This window comes from Takifugu flavidus, chromosome 6 (genome assembly GCF_003711565.1).
Source record: "Takifugu flavidus isolate HTHZ2018 chromosome 6, ASM371156v2, whole genome shotgun sequence".
In the NCBI taxonomy this organism is placed as follows: domain Eukaryota; kingdom Metazoa; phylum Chordata; class Actinopteri; order Tetraodontiformes; family Tetraodontidae; genus Takifugu; species Takifugu flavidus.
Genome location: NC_079525.1, coordinates 7,888,360 through 7,907,423, shown reverse-complemented (window position 1 = coordinate 7,907,423; position 19,064 = coordinate 7,888,360). Strand labels below are relative to the sequence as shown.

Genomic DNA, 19,064 nt, shown 5'->3' with positions numbered 1-19,064 from the left:
TCAGCTTCCACTTGTGGAAGGAAAAGACGTCAGTTTCAGCGGCAGGAAGACCTGTGTTCTCCTGGAAACAGCCAGGAGAACACAGGTCTTTCTGACTAGCACACAGATGCAGCGGAAATGGATTTAAACTCCAGTAACCTTGACCCCCCCCTCATATTAATATTACATGACCTGATCATTAGAGGCGCTCGCTGAGGCACAGGGCCCGGGGGCATTTGGAGCCTGCAGGGGGTGGGGGAGGTTAGTGTTCTGTCCTGAGAGGATCGAGCTGCTTCTGCTGCTAATTTCATACTTGCAGCTGTCTGTTGTCTTTTCATCTGCAGTAAAGAAGAAGCTCCACTACAACAACCGTTGGTGAATACTGTGTATACAACGCCCCCCACCTCCTCCCTGGCTGTATCAATGTGGCAAATCACTGCACCAAACTCAGCTTTACTCCAGCGGTCACCTGGGATTAAATGTGCTCAGTTTATAGAGCACGTTGAGATGTTCTCTAATGTCTTGGTTTCCTCCGCTGAAGTCAGTGTTTGGGGCTGCTCAGCTTATTGAACCTCTTCTAATCCATCTTTGACCTACAGATCAGGAGTATTCCTGGAAATGGCAACTGCGATTAGTGTCGATTGTTTATTCCCTCTTGCTGCGAGAATTCAACATGATTCTGTCTATTCAAATGTAGCTTCAAGGCAGAAAACACTTCATCAATAAATGGGGAGCAAAGTGCTGAGGGTCGTCAATAACGGCTCCGACTGGTGGACAGAAAGCTAAAACCTACATGTGTGTTTGGTGACTTGTACTTGCACTGAACCTTGACTCCAGGAGTAAGTTTATCATCAGCACCTGAACATGAGAAGGTAGATTGTATAGGACTACAGCAGGGATGGCATCGATTAGCCTTTTGATTGTGTGTTTGTGGGAGAACCAGCACATCCCAACACACCAGCCATTGGTTTCTGATGTTCCAATTTGCTTGTGAAATCGATTATTTGGGCATTTTTTAGATTTGACAGCATTTTTTGGCAGGACTAATCAGGATGTGACCACATGATGGCCTCAGGAGGACTCCCAATATCACAAGAGCTGACTACCAAAAGTTTTAGTGGTCCTGTCAACTTACCCTTTGATCCCAGATGCAGAAGACAGGCCGGATGAGGGTTTGTCGTTCTTCTTAGTGGAAAGATCCAGGACACCGTCTGAGGGGCAACACTTTCTTTAATGCCTCACAGATTATTCTTGTGTCATTACACAACTGATTTAAGCACAGTTATAGAATTATGGAATGCATTTTGCAGCTCAAATTTAGTTGACAAATGATGTGTTTCTCATTTCTAACATTTCTCTTTTTTAGAGTTTCAACGTGCCGTCAGTAAAACCAGAAATTCACATATGACCACAAACAGAAGAGGCTTTTTCTGTGTTTTGTCAGTGTAATCTCTAGAGTGCAGCTGACCTTTTGACCCTAACAATACAGCCCCACATGCCACCATGCTCACTAATCTTCAGGGATTTTTGACATTTAATCAGACCAAAAAGAAAAGATGAGGTGATATTAAAATGGAAACTGGAGCGTGAGGATAGTGGCGCTGATGAACTGTGTTGGTACCAACAGTTGATGACAGATTTAACCTTTGAAGAAAGGTCCAAAAGAATAAATGTGTTCTCACCATCTGCATAAATGTGCGTCTGTGGCCATCAAACAGTATCACAATGATCAGATCAAACAACACCATAAGAAGGATACATTTTCTCCAGAAAATGATGCTTTTTTCACGGGACAAGCTTTATTTTCTCGTTTTACTGCTTCTCGGAGGTCTCTGATGTGGAGAAAATCGTACTTATGGACCGTGATTCTTCTTTGATGTGTTCATCGCTGATCTAACATTCTATTCAAAATCAACATTTTCATTTTAAAATGCTGATAAGAATCAAGAGTGTCGTTTTTTTAACTGAATCCCACCTACAGTGATTTAAATAAGTGTGCATGACTGTACATGTTTGCACCAGCTTTGAGCTTAATCTGAGTCCAAAAAGTCTTAAAGGTGCTTTTGCGTGTGTTTGGATTTGCATTTGTGTGTGTGTGTGTGCGCGCGTGAATGTGAGTGAGCATGAGGCTGATGTAAATACCTAAATCTTTTTGTAAAAATTAAGGAGGCTTACTGTAAGCAGATTCCAAAAAGCTGCTGTTAAAGTGGGTGAGCGGTCACATTGCGGTTGAGGACTTAAATGAGGAGCTGCTGCTTCAGCTGTGTAATTGAAACATGGACCCCTGCTGCTTTGGTTTGATTAACCAGGATGGAGCCTCAACTACGTGTCATAGCTCAGCCTAACACAAAAGCTGCCGGACATACAAGGACTGACTGAAATCTGTACACACTGTGTGTGCGTGCGTGCGTGTGTGTGTGTTCACTTATGTAATGTAGCAGTACGATAACAGCACTACTTCCTGGAACTGAACCCTTGTTTGTGCTGGATTTCAGACTTGACGGCCAGACTTGAGGGCAGGTTTTAGAATGATTTCTTTTGAGATAGAGATGTGTGTGCGTGCATGTGCATGCATGTTGCCCTCACCCTGCTGACATGGCTCGGGCTTGTCCTGGTTCTTTTTGACGGACAGGTCCAGTGGGCCGTCTTGATCAGCCATGAGCAGCTTGCTAAGGACAGGATTCTGTGCAGAAGCCACAGCCGTCCCTCCTCCGCCATTGCTGGTTCCTGTACCGTTGCTGAAGGCAGAAACTGAGGCAGTAGCAGCAGAGGTGGGGCTGAGGCCCGGCCCGGGGGTTGAGGAGGGAGAGGAAGAGGCAGACGACGGAGGAGAGCTAGACGTGGGCAGAGGGCCAGTGGGAGAGCATGGGGCCGGGGCCAGAGACGCAGTTCTCGGCAGGCTTTGGTCCTTCATGGTGCCGTTGGGCAGGGGCAAGTCGTCCTGAGTAGTTTTTGAGGTATATTCAGCAGCGAACTGGTGGATCATTCGCTGCATGATCTCACGAGCCACTAGAGGAATGTAAGGTTCTGAGAAACGTGAAAGGTCTGGAGGGAAGTGAAACAGAAGAGTCAACAGGTTAACATGCTGTCAGTTATTGCCAGGTTCACTTTATTCATCCCATTTTATCCTGAAAATCTAATCCTAATGCAATAGTGAATTAATCCAAAAATCACATGGAAGCAGCCTGTAATCCTGCCCATGATATCAGTGGTTACTGTAGATTGCTCCAAACATCTCCTCCGAAGCCACTTGCTGTTGTTTTAGTCAGGTGTAATGTGAACACCACTGTCTCAGATTAAGAAGGTTATGGGTTTGATCCCCAGATACATCAGGTTCTCCCACCTTCAAAAGCAGACTGAGCAACATTGGCGGCTCCATCTGCTAAAATAAACAACAGTACAATGATGGATACATAACTCCTTCAGCTAGCAGCTTTGTTTGCAAGTTTCCAATTAGCAACAGTTGTTCCGGGCCTGTGTGTGACCTGAACAAGTCTCTACGCACACCATTTTCATGCAGAACTGATTACAGCAGGATTGGAGCATATATCATTATTGAGCAATGACAGCAAAGCTCTGAAAAGTTGAAGACACACCACCACTGAACATATTGGAGTTACTGGCTTTATGAGGCTTGATCATTTGTACCATTAAACGTGACCTTGTTGATGCGATGATAAAACCGTTAGCAGCTCATCGGACCTGTTGCGTGCAAAAAAACAGGAAGTGGCTCGATGTCCCACCAGGAAATCTCAGGGAAGGTAAAGTGTAACTGCATCTTAAGTGAAGCTACACAAGAGGAAACTCAACACTGATGTCCAGCTCAGAGGACGTATCTCGTTTGATCAAAATAGGAATAAAGACCGTAGAGCTAAACAAGCAATAGAATAAGTGTCAGGCAGCGCTGCCTGTTGTGGTGATTTATTGGAGGTAGTCATTGATTGGAAACACGTCTGATTCCTCCCTCTGCTTTCTGGAAAAAAACGCAGCCAATGGACTGGGCTGGTTGTTGTAAGACGGCCAACTCCCAGTCTGATGCACAACAATAACAACAACAGCAGCAACAATACCAACAGCAGCCGCAATAACAGCAGCAGCAGCAACAATAACAACAACAGCAACAAAGACAACAACAACAGCAGAAACAACAACAGCCTTGACCTCATTAAAAACCTTTGGAGCACAGATATCATGTATGTTTATACAGTTATTGGGTTGTTCCATAACTAGAATGAGCCTGTTTTATCTTAGTTTTTAGTGTGTAGTAGCGTATCTGCACACTGTAACAGTAAACCTAACTTGAGGGGACAAATAAAGTTGAATTGTTCACCTGGGCAGGTGTTTCTGTCCCTTCTGCTGCTGCGGTTTGGCCTGAATGATGTTAGCTTTAGCTCACTAACAACTACATAACACATCTGTGCTGGTGTTGAAACAGTAAATCCATCCCCACGTGTCACTGATAAGCATCATAGATAGCTGAAATCTGCACTGTAATGTCGCCATGACGACGTGCGGGCGTGTGTATGGTGATGGGACACTGTGCTTTTATTCTGAAATGATGTTGGCCTGATTGGTAGTCTTCAGAACCCAATTCTGGACTGTTCTGTCTGTATTCAAGGACGAGACATACCTGACTACTGTTTGTGATGGATGATATGTCTCATGTGACCTGGACATCAATAATAATTGTTAGTTTAATTAACTAGCATTAATGCTAGTTGAGTGTTAATGGTTCTGATAGCACACAAACTCCATTAAGATATTTGGAGACCTTCCTGCTTCTGAATGGTCCCCTGATATCCAGTTTTCATAGTTCCAGTTGGTACTGGTGTGAACCTCCTGATACATCCTATTTGGAACTGTCTAAATGAGGCGGCTGCTCAGCAAGCATGTTCCTACAGCCTTGATAAGTGGGTCGGCCTCTCTGGCCCAGATATCCAGACTCTGGTCTAGCTGTAGGGCCTGGCTTGACATATTGAAGATATTGAAGATGTGATAACTGTGATAGTTCATAGAAAGACGACAGTCTTTGGTTCTGCAGTGGAAATTAAGAGTAGTCACACAATCCTGGTGGCTCATTTTTTGTTAAACTCCTGCAGAGTTGATGAGTTCTGCAAAAAATCCATCAAATGTCCTCAATAGACAGGTTAAAATGTTCAAACATCTGTGTCAAAGTTCAAACATCTGTGCATGTGTGTGTGTACCTTTTCTGTGGAATACAGCATTGAGGAACTCTTGGGCCTGTCTCTCCAGCCGGCTGATCCGAGACTGCTCCTGTTTGAGGTCTTCACACTCCGACAGCACCAGGCAGCCTCCACCCTTCTCTGCTCTGTGTTCCTGCACACAAACAGTGAGTAAATAAACCATCACACACCCTCAAGCACCAGTCATCACGTCCAGCCTCCAACGGTTATGCTCACACCAGTAATGATGCTGCTTCCACTGAAATGGACATCTGCAGGAGCACAAACTGGTATTATTCATCTTGAGAAAATGTGAGAAAAGCTGCTTTTATTATTTTTATTTACTTCTACAATAAATATTTCATATTTCACAAGGATGTAAACAGAGACAAAAATCACTGGAAGAGAAGTGAGGTGTGGCCCAGGGTGGTCTGGTCCAGATTGGGTTGGCTCAGCTGGGTCTGGCTCAGGGCTGTCTGGCCCAGGCTGCTCTGGTTCAGGTGGGTGAGGCCCAGGTGGGTTTGGCCAATGTTGGTCTGGCTCAGGCTCAGGTAGGTCTAGCTCAGGTCGTTCTGATTCAGGTGGGTCTGTCTCAGGTCGGTCTGGGCCAAACATTTCGTCCACGCTGTCATAAATATCTGAGGTTAAAAACCTGAACTGGACTCTTCTGAACTATGGCCATGTTCAAAAAGCAGGGAACCAAAGACCAGCTCAGTGACCATGTTCTGATAGTTGAGGTGGAGAACCAGAAGAGACAACAACGTAATTGAGAAGAATTAACACTGTAACAACTTGTGACGCTGCTCCATCTAAAACAAGAGTCTCAGTGTGTGTGAGAAAGCTTCAAAGGGAGGTGAGTGTGTGTTTTAAGGCTTCAGCATTGCCGATCTGCTGGTGGCTGGTGTGGTAGCGTCAGATAGATGAATCCATGCTTCCCACCCACAGAAGCTCCCCTGGCATTTCACAAACTAGCAGAAGGTAATGATGCTAAGATGGAGAGAAAGGAATGAATAAAAGATGAAAGGGAGTGGAGGACACATTAAAGCCACAGTAGGTTCTGGTCAGGATATTTTCACACATGAAAGGATTAAAACATTAAGTGAGCATCAGAGAACGCAGCTAAAGAGACCGGCTGTAATCAGCCCATTTTACTCACTGTCATTCATTTCTGTTCCATTTTTCTCTTTTAGGTCCGATTATTTTCGGATTTTACACCTACATTCGACACAAAGGGCAGTAGCACAGTCGGCTTCATTGTTAGCATAGCTTCATTAGCATTAGCAAAAATGGACAGATGGGTTGGGGGGAGGTGCTCATGGCACAGATATGTTTTAGGAGACAGATGGGTGACTGCAGAGGACAAACTGAACTACGCTTCCTCCTCTTTTAGTAAAATTAGTCAAACGGCCTTATCAAGAAATAAAGAAGACACAAGGACAAAGAAACACAGGATGAAAGAAGGACCAAACTCAGCTGAAGTTTGGAATATTAGAAAATGTGATATTTGGTCTCTGGGACCAGTCCTGAACCATCGCTTTGGCTAATTGCTGCCAAGTTTGTGTCCTGTGCACCTCTCACCAGTTTCTCCAGTGTCCCCAGTCTCCCCAGTAACATCAGTCTCACCAGTGTCTCCAGTCTCACCATTGTCCCCAGTTTGTCATTAAAATGGAATAAATTTGTAAATTGCCAAGGAGGGGCTAAAGTGAAGGCTCTTACCTTCACGTTCTCTCGTCTTAAGCAGCAGAAGAGACAGTTTCCATCAAAGGACCAGTCAGACACTTCCTCTGGCTCGCAGTCTGAGACACCAAAGAGAAGAGATTCAGATTAGCCTGACCCATCCAGACCAGACAGCATCGTTACACTTTATATTGTCATTAAATGAGTGAGGAACTCATTTGGTTTCCTCTGAGGTCCACAGATGAGCTTTAAAACCTGCTGAAGATGAGCTGAGAAGCCTGTTCTTGTGCTTCAGAGTAGCAACAGAGAGGAATTCAACCAGAATGTTGCCCTTTTAATTACAGCACTAATTAAATTACCGCAACCAAATTACTGCAACTTCAGACATGAAGGACGACACATCAACTAACTGCTGTGACTGACAGATCAGCTCAATTCACTGTTGAGTATCACTGCGTAAAGAGCACCGAACACCTGAACAACTCTGTGTGTGTGTGTGTGTGTGTGTGTGTGTGTGTGGTGTGTGTGTGTGTGTGTGTGTGTGTGTGTGTGTGTGTGTGGTCATGCCCTAAAGCCTTATTTGTGAAGAACTAATTAGGCTCCTCCAGGGCTGCGCTGGTGTTAAACATGTTAGGTGGGATGAGGAAATTTGCTGCTGTCTCCTGGCGCTTTAGCTGCTACACATCACAGAGATGGGCGGAGCCTCTGAATCCAGGGGAGCTTCTTAGCATCAGCATTTCCTGTTTATTAAAGTGTAACTTTAGTTGACTGTAACATACCGGCAGTCAGAATCACCAAAGATTTGGCTGCAGGCTCAGTCCTGATCAATGCGCCTGATTACAACATTGAATACTAATGTTGAAATGTTGCGCCTAGTCTGTTGGACACACACACAGTTGTCTTGTTAATGTGCAATTGCACCAATTTAGAAGCTGGAGGAAGATATTGACAGTGTTTACATGAAGATTTAATGTGTTCCTGTTTGTTTCCATAGAAGTTAATGAAGCAGGCTGTTAGTTCTGCTGCTGAGCATGAAGGTTGGCTAAAGGCTGCTGACAGATGATCAGTTCAGCAGGAAGAGCAGAAAGCAGAGATAGAAACAGACCTGCCTCCAGGCTCTGGGAGGGTCACGTGACTCTAGGACAGCACAGTGGTCTCCAAACCAGCAGACTGGCTGTACTGGAGTTTCTCTGGTTGTGACTCTGTAACTCTGTAATGTAATGAAAGTGCAGATGTTGTGTTTCTGCCCCAGTGTTTGTGGTAGTGTTTTGGTAAATTTACCTTGGAAAAGGGTGAGGTCTTTGACTAGTCCTGGCCCAAACAAGCCTTCCAAGATGCTTTCAAAGCCTGTAAGAAAGAACAGAACCTTAAAACCCAAATTATGCACACAAACACACTACAGCAGTGGCTGATAAAACACACAACTCTTTTATCAAAACTGGCAACAGGTAAGTTAAATACAGGGCAGCTTTATTTGTGGACTTCAGGTAACTACACACACACACACACACACACACACACACACACACACACGTTCATCTGTGTACTTACAAGCACTTTCATAGATATAATGCATTCCCCAGCTCTTGACCCCACCGTGACCACTGACCCCTGGCCAAGGGCCCGCTGAGCCATCACAGTACCTCTGTTTCCTGGACGATAACATTAACACAATTCTAGAATTGACAGTCTCAACAATCTCAACACTCTTTTATTAAAATGTACCACCCAGAATCTGACTGTATGCTGACCTTTAAGGCCACAGTTTTACATGGGAGGCATTATCAAGCCACAACTCATCAGATTCAGACACTAATCTGAACCCCCTCAACCCCAACAATGACCTCATCCTTAAACAGTCCTCTGATGTGAGGACCAGTCAAAAATGTCCTCTTTGCTAGGAGAATGCAGATCTTGGTACCCGGTATGTTGCAAATACAAGAACATGCACACGCACACGCACACACACAGACACACACACACATCCTTGTCTTTCTTTCTGCTCTAAAGTAAATTGGAACTTTTCTTTTAATATAGCAGGCTGCTGTCACTTTAGATTAACTGTAAATATTCTTATGCTTCTGTTGCTTGGCAACTGCATACAGAGAAAATAAATACATATTCAAGTTCTCAACCCTACTCACCCTCAATTAATTGGAAATGGAGGAAGATAGAGAGAACCTGTGACAAAGACATGTATGTCTTTGCTTCAAGGAGAAATGTTGAGAGAACACACAGAGTTGTGGTGACCCCACGTTGGTCCTTTAAACTACAGGAAGAAACAACCCTGATGAGCTAGGAGTTAGGAAGCCATAGCAGATCAGGACCAAGGCTAGGAGCATCCTCATGAAGGTTCTTAACACAAACATAAACACAACCAGGATTCACATGATCACCGCAGCAATACCCACCGGGCCTGTCTGCGCAAATGGTACCATGACCAGCAGTGGCTTCAGCTCAGCATGGAAATGTGAGTGAGTGAGTGAGTGAGTGAGTGAGTGAGTGAGTGAGTGAGTGAGTGAGTGAGTGAGTGAGTGAGTGAGTGAGTGAGTGTGAGTGAGTGAGTGAGTGAGTGAGTGAGTGAGTGAGTGAGTGAGTGAAATCTTTCATGCATTCTTTGGTTGATCAGCTTGTTTTGGCATACTGCCAAGTTCATATTAAGTTGGGTTCAAATCCTGCAAGAGAACTTGGTATTATGTGCACAGATGTACATGCACATGCATTTGATGTGGTGGACAAGGGCAGCTTTTATAACTAAAAGCCCCAATCTTCAATTTTCAGAAGCTTTGAGCTGTGTTTGCACAGATTGATCATTGGGTGTTGGGGGGAGTGTTACAGTGGTGGTCGTGGTGTGTGCAGGGGTTATGGTTTGGGGTGGGGGGTAGGAGCTGTGGCACTGCAGCCTTAAGTTAAACTTGGTGTAGCTTGCACGCCGTGGGGCCCCAGTACGGAGGCAGGGGGTGTTCCTGATATTTGACACTTGGTTTGGATGACATCACCAGACGAGAAAGGCTGAGCTTCTGATTGAACAAATGATATCGAGGATGTGATTGGACAAATGAGGTAACACTGACCAAGTGAGCCGGGGGGCAAACCACTCCAGAAAGTAGGTCATCAATTCAGTCATGGGCCCAAAAGCATTTACACATGACATGTCAGAGGGAGACGACACACACATGAACACGCTCGTGCATTATGGAGCATGAGATTCATGGGTTTATGTGTAAATACACGTGACTCTCGACAACCCCCCCACTCCCTCACTTGAGCACACACAAAGTGTCCCCAATCTCTGAAAACTGTGTGTGTCACTTTGTTTCACTTCAGCAACGCAGCCCAGCACCAACGCAGAGATGCACAAATGTGCCCACACAGATACGCCTCACGTGCACAAAACGACCACAAATTTGGCTGATCCATGTGTGCACTTGAAATGAGAACACACACATCCTGAATGCCCCTCAGGGGCCAGGAATCATTGAAGGGACTCAGCTAACTCGTGTAGGAGAGTTCCTCCAGGATTACTGGCTCAACCCTCTGAGAATCTGAGGTGGATCTGATACACAAATGATGACGGTGATGGTGACGATGGTGGTGGTAAAGATGATGATTGTGTTGATGATGATGATGATGATGATGATGATGGTGATATTGACGATGATTCTGATGGTGTTGATGATGGTGATGATGATTATTCTGATGGTGATGATGATGATACTGTATAGTGTTGATGATTATGTTGATGTGATGGTGTTGAAGATGGTTATGGTGATGATGATGATGATGATGGTGATCATGTGGTGGTGATGATGATGGTGTTGATGATGACGATCATGAAGTTGATGAGGATGATGATGGTGATGGTGGTGAAGATGATGGTAATGACGGATGTGTTGATAGTGTTGATGATGGTGATAGTGATGGTGATGGTCATGATGATGATGATAATTTACCTCTTTTATCTGTGTTTGAAGCCGTTTATTAGCACCTTCTGAGTGTAGCATTGTAGCATTGTTGCTAATGGTGTGGATGTTGGCCTGATTGAAAACAGACTCCAGCTCGGTCTTCAGCCGATGATCTCTTGAAAAGCCTCATGTAGGAGGGGCAGCAGTGGACCTACACTATATATAGCTGTGCATGAAGATAAATAATTTAGCACGACCAAAGCTCCTGGAACTGGGGCCTCCAGCTCTAGCTGATCAAATCAATAGCTCATTAACACAGCAGGTCAGGAGGAAGTGAAGGAGCAGCAACCGGTCCAGTTCTTTAAACCTTCTCAAACCTGATGAAGAGTTCTGCAGCAGCAGGAACACACCAGCTACACCTCCACATGTGTACAGAGAACACTCAGACATGACAACAAACTTTTTTCTCTGTAGTTTCTGAAGTTTGAACGGCTGTGGGCTGTTAGCCAGAGGTAACAAACACACACAGGAAGAGTCCTTGGATAAATAAGTTAAATAGATCAAGAGTTGAAGACGATGCCAGAGGTTCCTCTGCTGCCTGTAGGAGAACTGAGCATGTGACAGCTCAGCCCAAACATTTCTATAACATTGAGAGTAAGGAGCATCACACTGCACCATCACATGACAGGTCAACCAGCAGATAATCCAATTCACAAATCTACTGTTGGATGTTCTCCACACTGATGACAGAGTTGTCTTAACTCACCACAACACCAAAATGATAAAGAAAATGGCGTCACTGATTCAGCTCTGAAATTGCTCTGCACTTGTTAGCAGAGCAGTACATCTGTCTCAGCTGCTGCCATCAGCACATGATTTACATCCATCATGGTACACACGCACACGCGTCAGCTGCATCTGAGTGTGTGTGTGTGTGTGTGTGAGAGAGAGAGAGAATGAGAGAGAGAGAGAGAATATGTGTCTGTGTGTTTCTACACATGCTTCATAGAAAAGAAAAACAAAACAACCATCAAACTCAGCAGAAGAAGAAATAGAGCATTTGGGTGCTCAGCTTTTTCAGCAGATTTTGACCAGTTAAGGTTGATGGTGCAAAGCCAGAGTTACACAAGCAACAGACCAATGTGCTTCTAACTCTTTACATTTATATAAGTCCAGAAAAACATTTAAATCACATTTCACACTGAACATTTTCTCTTCTTCTATTCCTAACCCCAATGAATAAACTGAGATCACGACCACAGCTAGCAACGTGTGTGTGGGTCTGTGTGATTTACGTGCATGTGTGTGATTAACGCGCGCACGTGTGTGTGTGTGTGTGGTGTGTGTGTGTGTGTGAGAGAGAGAGAGAATGAGAGAGAGAGAGAGAATATGTGTCTGTGTGTTTCTACACATGCTTCATAGAAAAGAAAAACAAAACAACCATCAAACTCAGCAGAAGAAGAAATAGAGCATTTGGGTGCTCAGCTTTTTCAGCAGATTTTGACCAGTTAAGGTTGATGGTGCAAAGCCAGAGTTACACAAGCAACAGACCAATGTGCTTCTAACTCTTTACATTTATATAAGTCCAGAAAAACATTTAAATCACATTTCACACTGAACATTTTCTCTTCTTCTATTCCTAACCCCAATGAATAAACTGAGATCACGACCACAGCTAGCAACGTGTGTGTGGGTCTGTGTGATTTACGTGCATGTGTGTGATTAACGCGCGCACGTGTGTGTGTGTGTGTGTGTGTGTGTGTGTGGGTGTGTGAGAGAGAGAGATTTACATGTGTGTGGGTGTGTGTCTTGGGGAAAGAGATTGAAAATGAATAAAGCAAATATATTCAGGATTGGCCAAAGGCACGGTAAAAACAAAGAAAGCAAACTACACATGAACACACACATGTGCACACACAACAAAAAGAAGCACAAGGCCTAAAGTGAAAGTGTCGATTATATCCAACAGCTCCTTGGAAAAAACAAATCCCTTATCTCGTCTCATCTCTGTCTGAAGGAACCGCTGATGAGCTCAAAGGAGGCTGGTGTGTGCTGGCAGCTATTACTGTGACTACCACACTTCCATCTCTCTCTCTCTTTCCTGCGCGCGCGCGCACACACACACACACACACACACACACCACACACACACACACACACACACACACACACACACACACACACACACACACACACACACACACACACACACACACCCTGCAGGACTGCTATAGCACTCAGAACACACACTGTGAACGGAAGATTTGACATTTTAACATGACAACACAGACACTGACACACTCTTTGACACTTTTAATATTTGTTTGTGGCCATGGTGGAGGGGCTTAGGTAACTTGGCTGTGGGAGAGGGGCATTGTATCAAGGGTGTGGATTGGGAGGGGCATTTTCAAGCATTAACTTTCTGCTCTTTCCAGACTCCACCTCCAACATACAAAGACCCCCCCCCCCACATGAAAACAAATGCTTTGAGACTTGGAGGAGGTGCAGGCGCATGAAGACACTAACAAGAAGCAAAATGAAAACATTTGCTTTGTGTAAATGAAAGTGGGGGTGTTGTTTTAGTGGGGTTGGGTGTGTATGTGTGTGTGTATGTTTGTGTTAGGGGGGTGGGGCTGATGGTTAGCAGATAGGTTAGGGTATTAAAGAATGGGGTTGTAATGCTGACAGCACAGGTGCTGGTTTACATAGTCTGAACTGGGATCAGTGATGGTTCTGTTCATACCTCACAACCAGAACCTGCCCAGTTCCTTTAGGTTCTCGGAGAAACACATCCAGTTCACTGACGTCCTGATTTGTGCTGGTTTGGCTGGTGTTCAGCCAGTTCATCCTCTTCGTTGTCTCTAAACCTTGTGGGGGGGGGGGGTCACTGACAATGTACCGACACCATATGGACCGGCACTTTTCTACCATCTGTGGGTGAACCTGGAGACTGTCTTGGCACCAGCCTGCAGGTCCTCATTGCTCCCTCAGAGTTCTTCTTGATCTCCCTTCTTCATCGCACCTGCTGGGAGTTATTTCCATCCTACCACTGGTGAAACTCTGGCACTGCTGCCAACATCAGCCAGCTTTGGTCTGGAACTGATGTCTGTTTCCAGACAGTAGTAACCAAAACTTAAAGGTAAATTATTACATCTGTAGTGGATTCATTCCTTCTTCTAATAAAACTATGAATTGGTCTGTGCTTTTGTCCATTTTACTGACTTATTTTCATGATTTCAGTATTTCCTCTGCTGGATCCTTTAACTGGGATACAACTGGGAGTACTGGGGCTGGCAGGTGTCTGCCAGGAGTGGCTGCTGCTCTGAGCGTGTTTGACCCCAAAAGCAGTGGCTACCCTTTACCCCTTCAAGTCTGACTGAAGAATTCTCTATTTGTTTCCCTGCAGAATAATGGCTCTTTTCTCTCCTTGCTGTGGAGAAATAAACGATTCTTTAAGAGAATGAGCAGCGTCAAACAGGCTGGCATCTGCGCTGGGTCGACCGTGACCTGTTGGACTTCACGTGTCTGCTGACATCCCGACGGTGCCACTGCGTTAATTCAACACTGAGCCACGGTAACTTTCTCACAATACCAATTTTCTTCTTTCTTCCTATCAAAGACGGCGTGGGTTTTGTTTATTTTTAAGAACATCGAGACCTTTGCTCCAACCCCGCAACTAATTAAAATGTGCATCCTTCCTTTCTCCTGCAGGATAATGTATTTCCTTGCAGCTCCAGGGCTACTGCACAAAGTCACAAAAACTAAGTGAAAGAGGAAAATAAGTGAAGCGACAGTGAAAGAAATACATTGCAGATAGTTTTAGATGCCTGTAACATTTTTCCTTCTTTCAATTCTTTTCAGCTTTGAGATATCAATATGGGAGGGCATCCATAACTTTAGAGGACACGAAGGACCTTTGGATGGAAACAGACTCCAGTAGCTAACGACCCCCTCTGGCGGCAGTTCTATCAGCATTAGAGACCCCGTCTGCTCAGCCAACATTTTCTGGTGAGGGAAGAACCAGGACAGAAGCTTTTGAATGCCGCTTTTCTGGATCTCTTAGCTGATTCCTGATCAGCTCTGACTTCTTCTGGCACATGGCTGGAGCTCAGCGCACAGTGGGAGATCTCTGGCTGCTTGTTAGCACAGAAGAGCTGTGAAACTGATGCCTTTGTCTGCTTCGTTATGTGCTAGCACAGAGCCTCTGAGTTCAACCTGCTGCCGTTACTGTTCTCCAGGACCAGGTGGGATCCGATAGCTTCTGCTTCTCCTCTTCTCATGCCACGACCTCCTTGTTCTTTTGCTAATCAAAATCTATAAAGGAGGTTTCTTGCAGCTGAAAAACACGACAGAGTCGATGCTTCTGAAACATCTCGCCAGTTCTTGACCCAGATTGAAACAGCACCGTGGCCACCTACACCCCCCATCATGGATGGTGCGTTTTCTTTTTTAAGCTCTTAATGCCTGTGATTAAAGCCAGAGCCCAGCGGTCCAGGTTCTCCACTAAGCACAGAATAAATATGTGGTTTTATTTTTTCCTGGCAGAGTGGACAGATGTTGTCCACAGCAGCTGTGGTCACATTTAATCCAGATGCATCTCAAATTTTAAAGAATCTTGATTTGATGACTCACACTTGAAGTGGAACAAACGCCACTGAAGATGTTCTCAGGGTTACATGAAGCTTCCTGATGGAATATAGATGTTCACCATTGAGACAGTCCAAAATCACGGGTTTCACATGCTCCGATGCCGGAGACAAACGCAGGAGGTGGATGGGCATGTTGTCTTTATTCGTTGGACATGTTGTCTTTGTAGCTTTGTAAAGATCATTTCATTTGTTCATTTAACTTGGCTGACATTCGGCTTCACGGTTGAGCACCAACCAACCCTCTATGCCCAACACTCTCCTCTTGACCCACTGGGGCATGTGGGTAAATTCCTTGTGAGATTTAAACTTCGGATGGGACAAAAGAAAGCAGGAAGGCCATGTGAACACACATTTAAAGCTGCTGCAGAGCTGCTGGGTTAGCAAAACACACCAGAGGAGAAGAGACTGAAGATGACCTTCAGAGGAAAACACATCATCCACTCTTCCTTTAAACCTTCCTTCATCACTGCATTCTTGCTAATATCCTTTTTATTCAGTGTTTCTTTTCTACCATGTTATGTCCTTTAATTCTGCTTCTGCAGGCGTCACAGCTCTTTGTGACTCTCAGCTTAACTCTTGTTCATCCGCTCTTGTTTCTGTGATTACGTGCAGTTAAACCAATCAATTGTTTGTTCAGAGAAAAGTCAGATGTCAAGATGTTTAGAGGTAAAAACAAAGAGAAGCAAAGATTCTTAGAAAATCCAGTTAGCTGTTAACAGCTGCAGCAGATGAATGCTGTTTCACTTTTATACTTTTCATTCTTATTAAACATTAGAATTAAGACTAATTGTGGTTCCAATTTTACAACTTTTAATAATTCAAAATAAAATTAATCAGCTTGTTGTGTCTGTTGCTCTCTCTGACGTCTCCTCGGCCCTCGCTGACATCCCCCCACCCTCTCTGATGTCCCCCAGCCCTCGCTGACATTCCCCAGGCCCTCGATGACGTCCCCCACATCTGATGTCCCCCTGACCTTCACTGACACTGAATGCAAATGGACATTATAGGCAACTGCCGTTGACTAGCGAGAGATGCCACTAGTATCTGCTAATATCATTGACACTTACATGATGTATGACTTTTAACAGGGTCTACTGGTCTCAGCCAGAACGCTCGTGAAGAGAACCTGCTGAGAAGCTCCAGCAGTCGTCTCCTCCTCCTGCCATAAACACACGGTTCAGACCTTTACCTCACACTGACTGCCTGATTGACACTGGGTATTTATAGATGTCTCGGGGTTCTGAGTCTGTGTTGATGACAGAATGAGAGAATCCACTGTCGTTATGTGTAGGAACCACTTTCAACACTTTCTTCTCATCTAATCAGAGGAAGTGAGGTGCGTTCCTCCTGCGGTTGGAATGGTGGATGTTTACAGCTGAAAGGAGACCATAATCAAACCCTTTCAGGCACCAAGAAAATGTTTTTGGTTCTGAAACCTAAAATCATTCAGAATTAGAGAAAAATAAAGGTTGTTTTATTTTGATACAAATTAAAATGTTGTAGTTTACTTTAGCGTTAACCTCCATCATGCAGAGAAGAACCAAAGAGCACAGAGTGGCTTATGAAAATGTGTGTGTGTGTCACACACTCACACACTCACACACACACACACACACACTCACACACTCACACACACACACACACACACTCACACACTCACACACTCACACACTCACACACTCACACACACACACACACACAACACACACACACACACACACACACACACACACACACACACACTGTGGTTTATCATCAGCCAGATGTAAGGATTGGTTGAAATCTGGGTGAGTTAATGAGGTCAGGGGCCCAGTGCTGATGGAACAAAGACACATTTTAAGTGTGTTAAATGTGTGTCTGTCTCTCTCCAAATATCTCAGCAGCTTCTCCAATCATATGATATTCACATGAAATCGAGCTACTTAACGTGAACAGACAAAGAAGGCAATTGATTGTTGGGCCAGGGGTGTACAAGGATGTAGGGATCTAACCAGACAGACCATTTTACCTGTTTTCAATTTAATCCTGCGATTCTAGGATTCTCTAGGATCAACATCCTCAGAGACCTCCAGCAAACAGAGGAGCTGGCTTTATCCCGTCACACTGCTGAGCCCAATAATACCGCCCCCCCATCATTTATGTTTGAGGTTGTCACATGACTGACAGGAACCACAGACAGACCATTTATGCAGCTTTCCTCCTGTACGGCTTTACGAGCCCAAACCTAAATGCATAGGAGCAGCGGCGTGCAAAGATAACAACACACACACAAAGAATCTGAACACACCTGTCACCATACAGCTGCTTTTAAGTTGTCTTACACACACACACGTTAAAACCAATCCTTATATAGTAAAAAACCTTTTGTAATATTTTATAGGGAATGTGTTTATGTACACACACTTGCTGCCACACACTCTTTAACAAATGCAGATAAAAATTTCTCCCTTTGCATATCACAAAGGTTGCTCTGTGTGTATTATTGCTATTGTCTCTCTCTCTCTCTCACTCACACACACACACACACACACACACACACACCACACACACACACACACACACCCTTTTATCTCCCTTGAAAAGGTCCTTAAACTCCCTCCTGCCCAATTTGTGTGCTTGGTCCAAAGGTGGTCACTGATAGGCAGTGACACACCTTGGTTCACCAAATGTTCACAACTCATTAACCATGTCCCAAACTCTTTCAAACGAACGAACACCCCCCCCCCCCCCCCACACACACGGCAAACTGGATTCCTGCATCTTGGATGCGGCTACAAGCGGTAGAAAGTGAGTGAGTGAGTTCAGAATCAGACCAAAACTAAAGATTCAGTTTCACTCATTTGTTTCTTTTACTGACACAGACTGTTGGTAGTGTCGTGGACGTGTGTTTACGGCTTGTAAGGATGTCCTATATCATCACTGAGAGATAAAGCAGCCCCACGTTCACCTGGGTGGACATTCATATATGTTGTAGTTTAACCTGCTGTAGATTTAGCTGGTCTAGATTAGCGTCTTACCGAAGGGTGTCTTGGGAGTTGTAGTTGATTCTTCTGGCTGTTGGGGCTTAAAAGTGCTATGAAACTCAGGAGCTTCAGTCCTGTTTTTTGACAGATTGACGTGTTCAGACAGATTTGTACCTCCACCCAAATATACCTCCGCCCACTTCACCATCTTTAACTACCCTCTCGCTGAAGATATTCCTGAGGAATTTGTCCTTCTTGTTTTGACCCTTACATTCATTATTTCAGCTCCGGGCTCCCCGTGTGCAAAACAGTGCTTCCATTGTTCTATTGTCCAACAGCAACACAGAGCAGCTCAAATCTCCAAATTGCCTGAACCTGTCATGTTAAGGCACCACGAGAAATGTGTTTCATGCTCCTCTTTTCTTGAGTGAAGCCTAATTCGAACCACATTACAACAGATATTTCACGTGCTGCCTTTAGTTTTAAAGCAATTACTTTGAAAAGTCTGACGATGCGCTTCACAGTTGCTGCTGCTGTTGCTGTGGTTGTTTTTTCAGATGTTGTGGTTATTGTGGTTGTTGCAGTTGTGGATGTTGTTGCGGTTGTTGTTGTGGTTGTTGTTGCTGTGTGTACATGTAGAGGTTGATCTATGTGATCTGAGAAATTTGGTTGTTAGGGGAGACATTAGCAAGAACCAACTGCAGCACC

General features: G+C 44.6%; 1 protein-coding gene across 5 annotated transcripts in view; it reads right to left on the bottom strand.

Moving 5' to 3' along the window:
- lcor (ligand dependent nuclear receptor corepressor) overlaps positions 1-19,064 on the bottom strand; it is a 38,287-nt gene that overhangs the window by 12,860 nt on the left and 6,363 nt on the right. For 2 of the 5 annotated variants that reach the window (XM_057035957.1, XM_057035958.1), the window contains exons 2-9: positions 8,121-8,186; positions 7,945-8,049; positions 6,879-6,958; positions 5,562-5,787; positions 5,402-5,434; positions 5,184-5,316; positions 2,566-3,024; positions 1,115-1,190 (exon numbers count right to left, since the gene is read on the bottom strand). In XM_057035957.1, the coding sequence (XP_056891937.1) occupies positions 1,115-1,190; positions 2,566-3,024; positions 5,184-5,316; positions 5,402-5,434; positions 5,562-5,777 (917 nt within the window). In that variant the 5' untranslated portion in view covers positions 5,778-5,787; positions 6,879-6,958; positions 7,945-8,049; positions 8,121-8,186. The remainder of the gene's footprint in view (positions 1-1,114; positions 1,191-2,565; positions 3,025-5,183; positions 5,317-5,401; positions 5,435-5,561; positions 5,788-6,878; positions 6,959-7,944; positions 8,050-8,120; positions 8,187-19,064) is intronic. The other 3 variants (XM_057035956.1, XM_057035954.1, XM_057035959.1) reach the window with 3 other exon arrangements.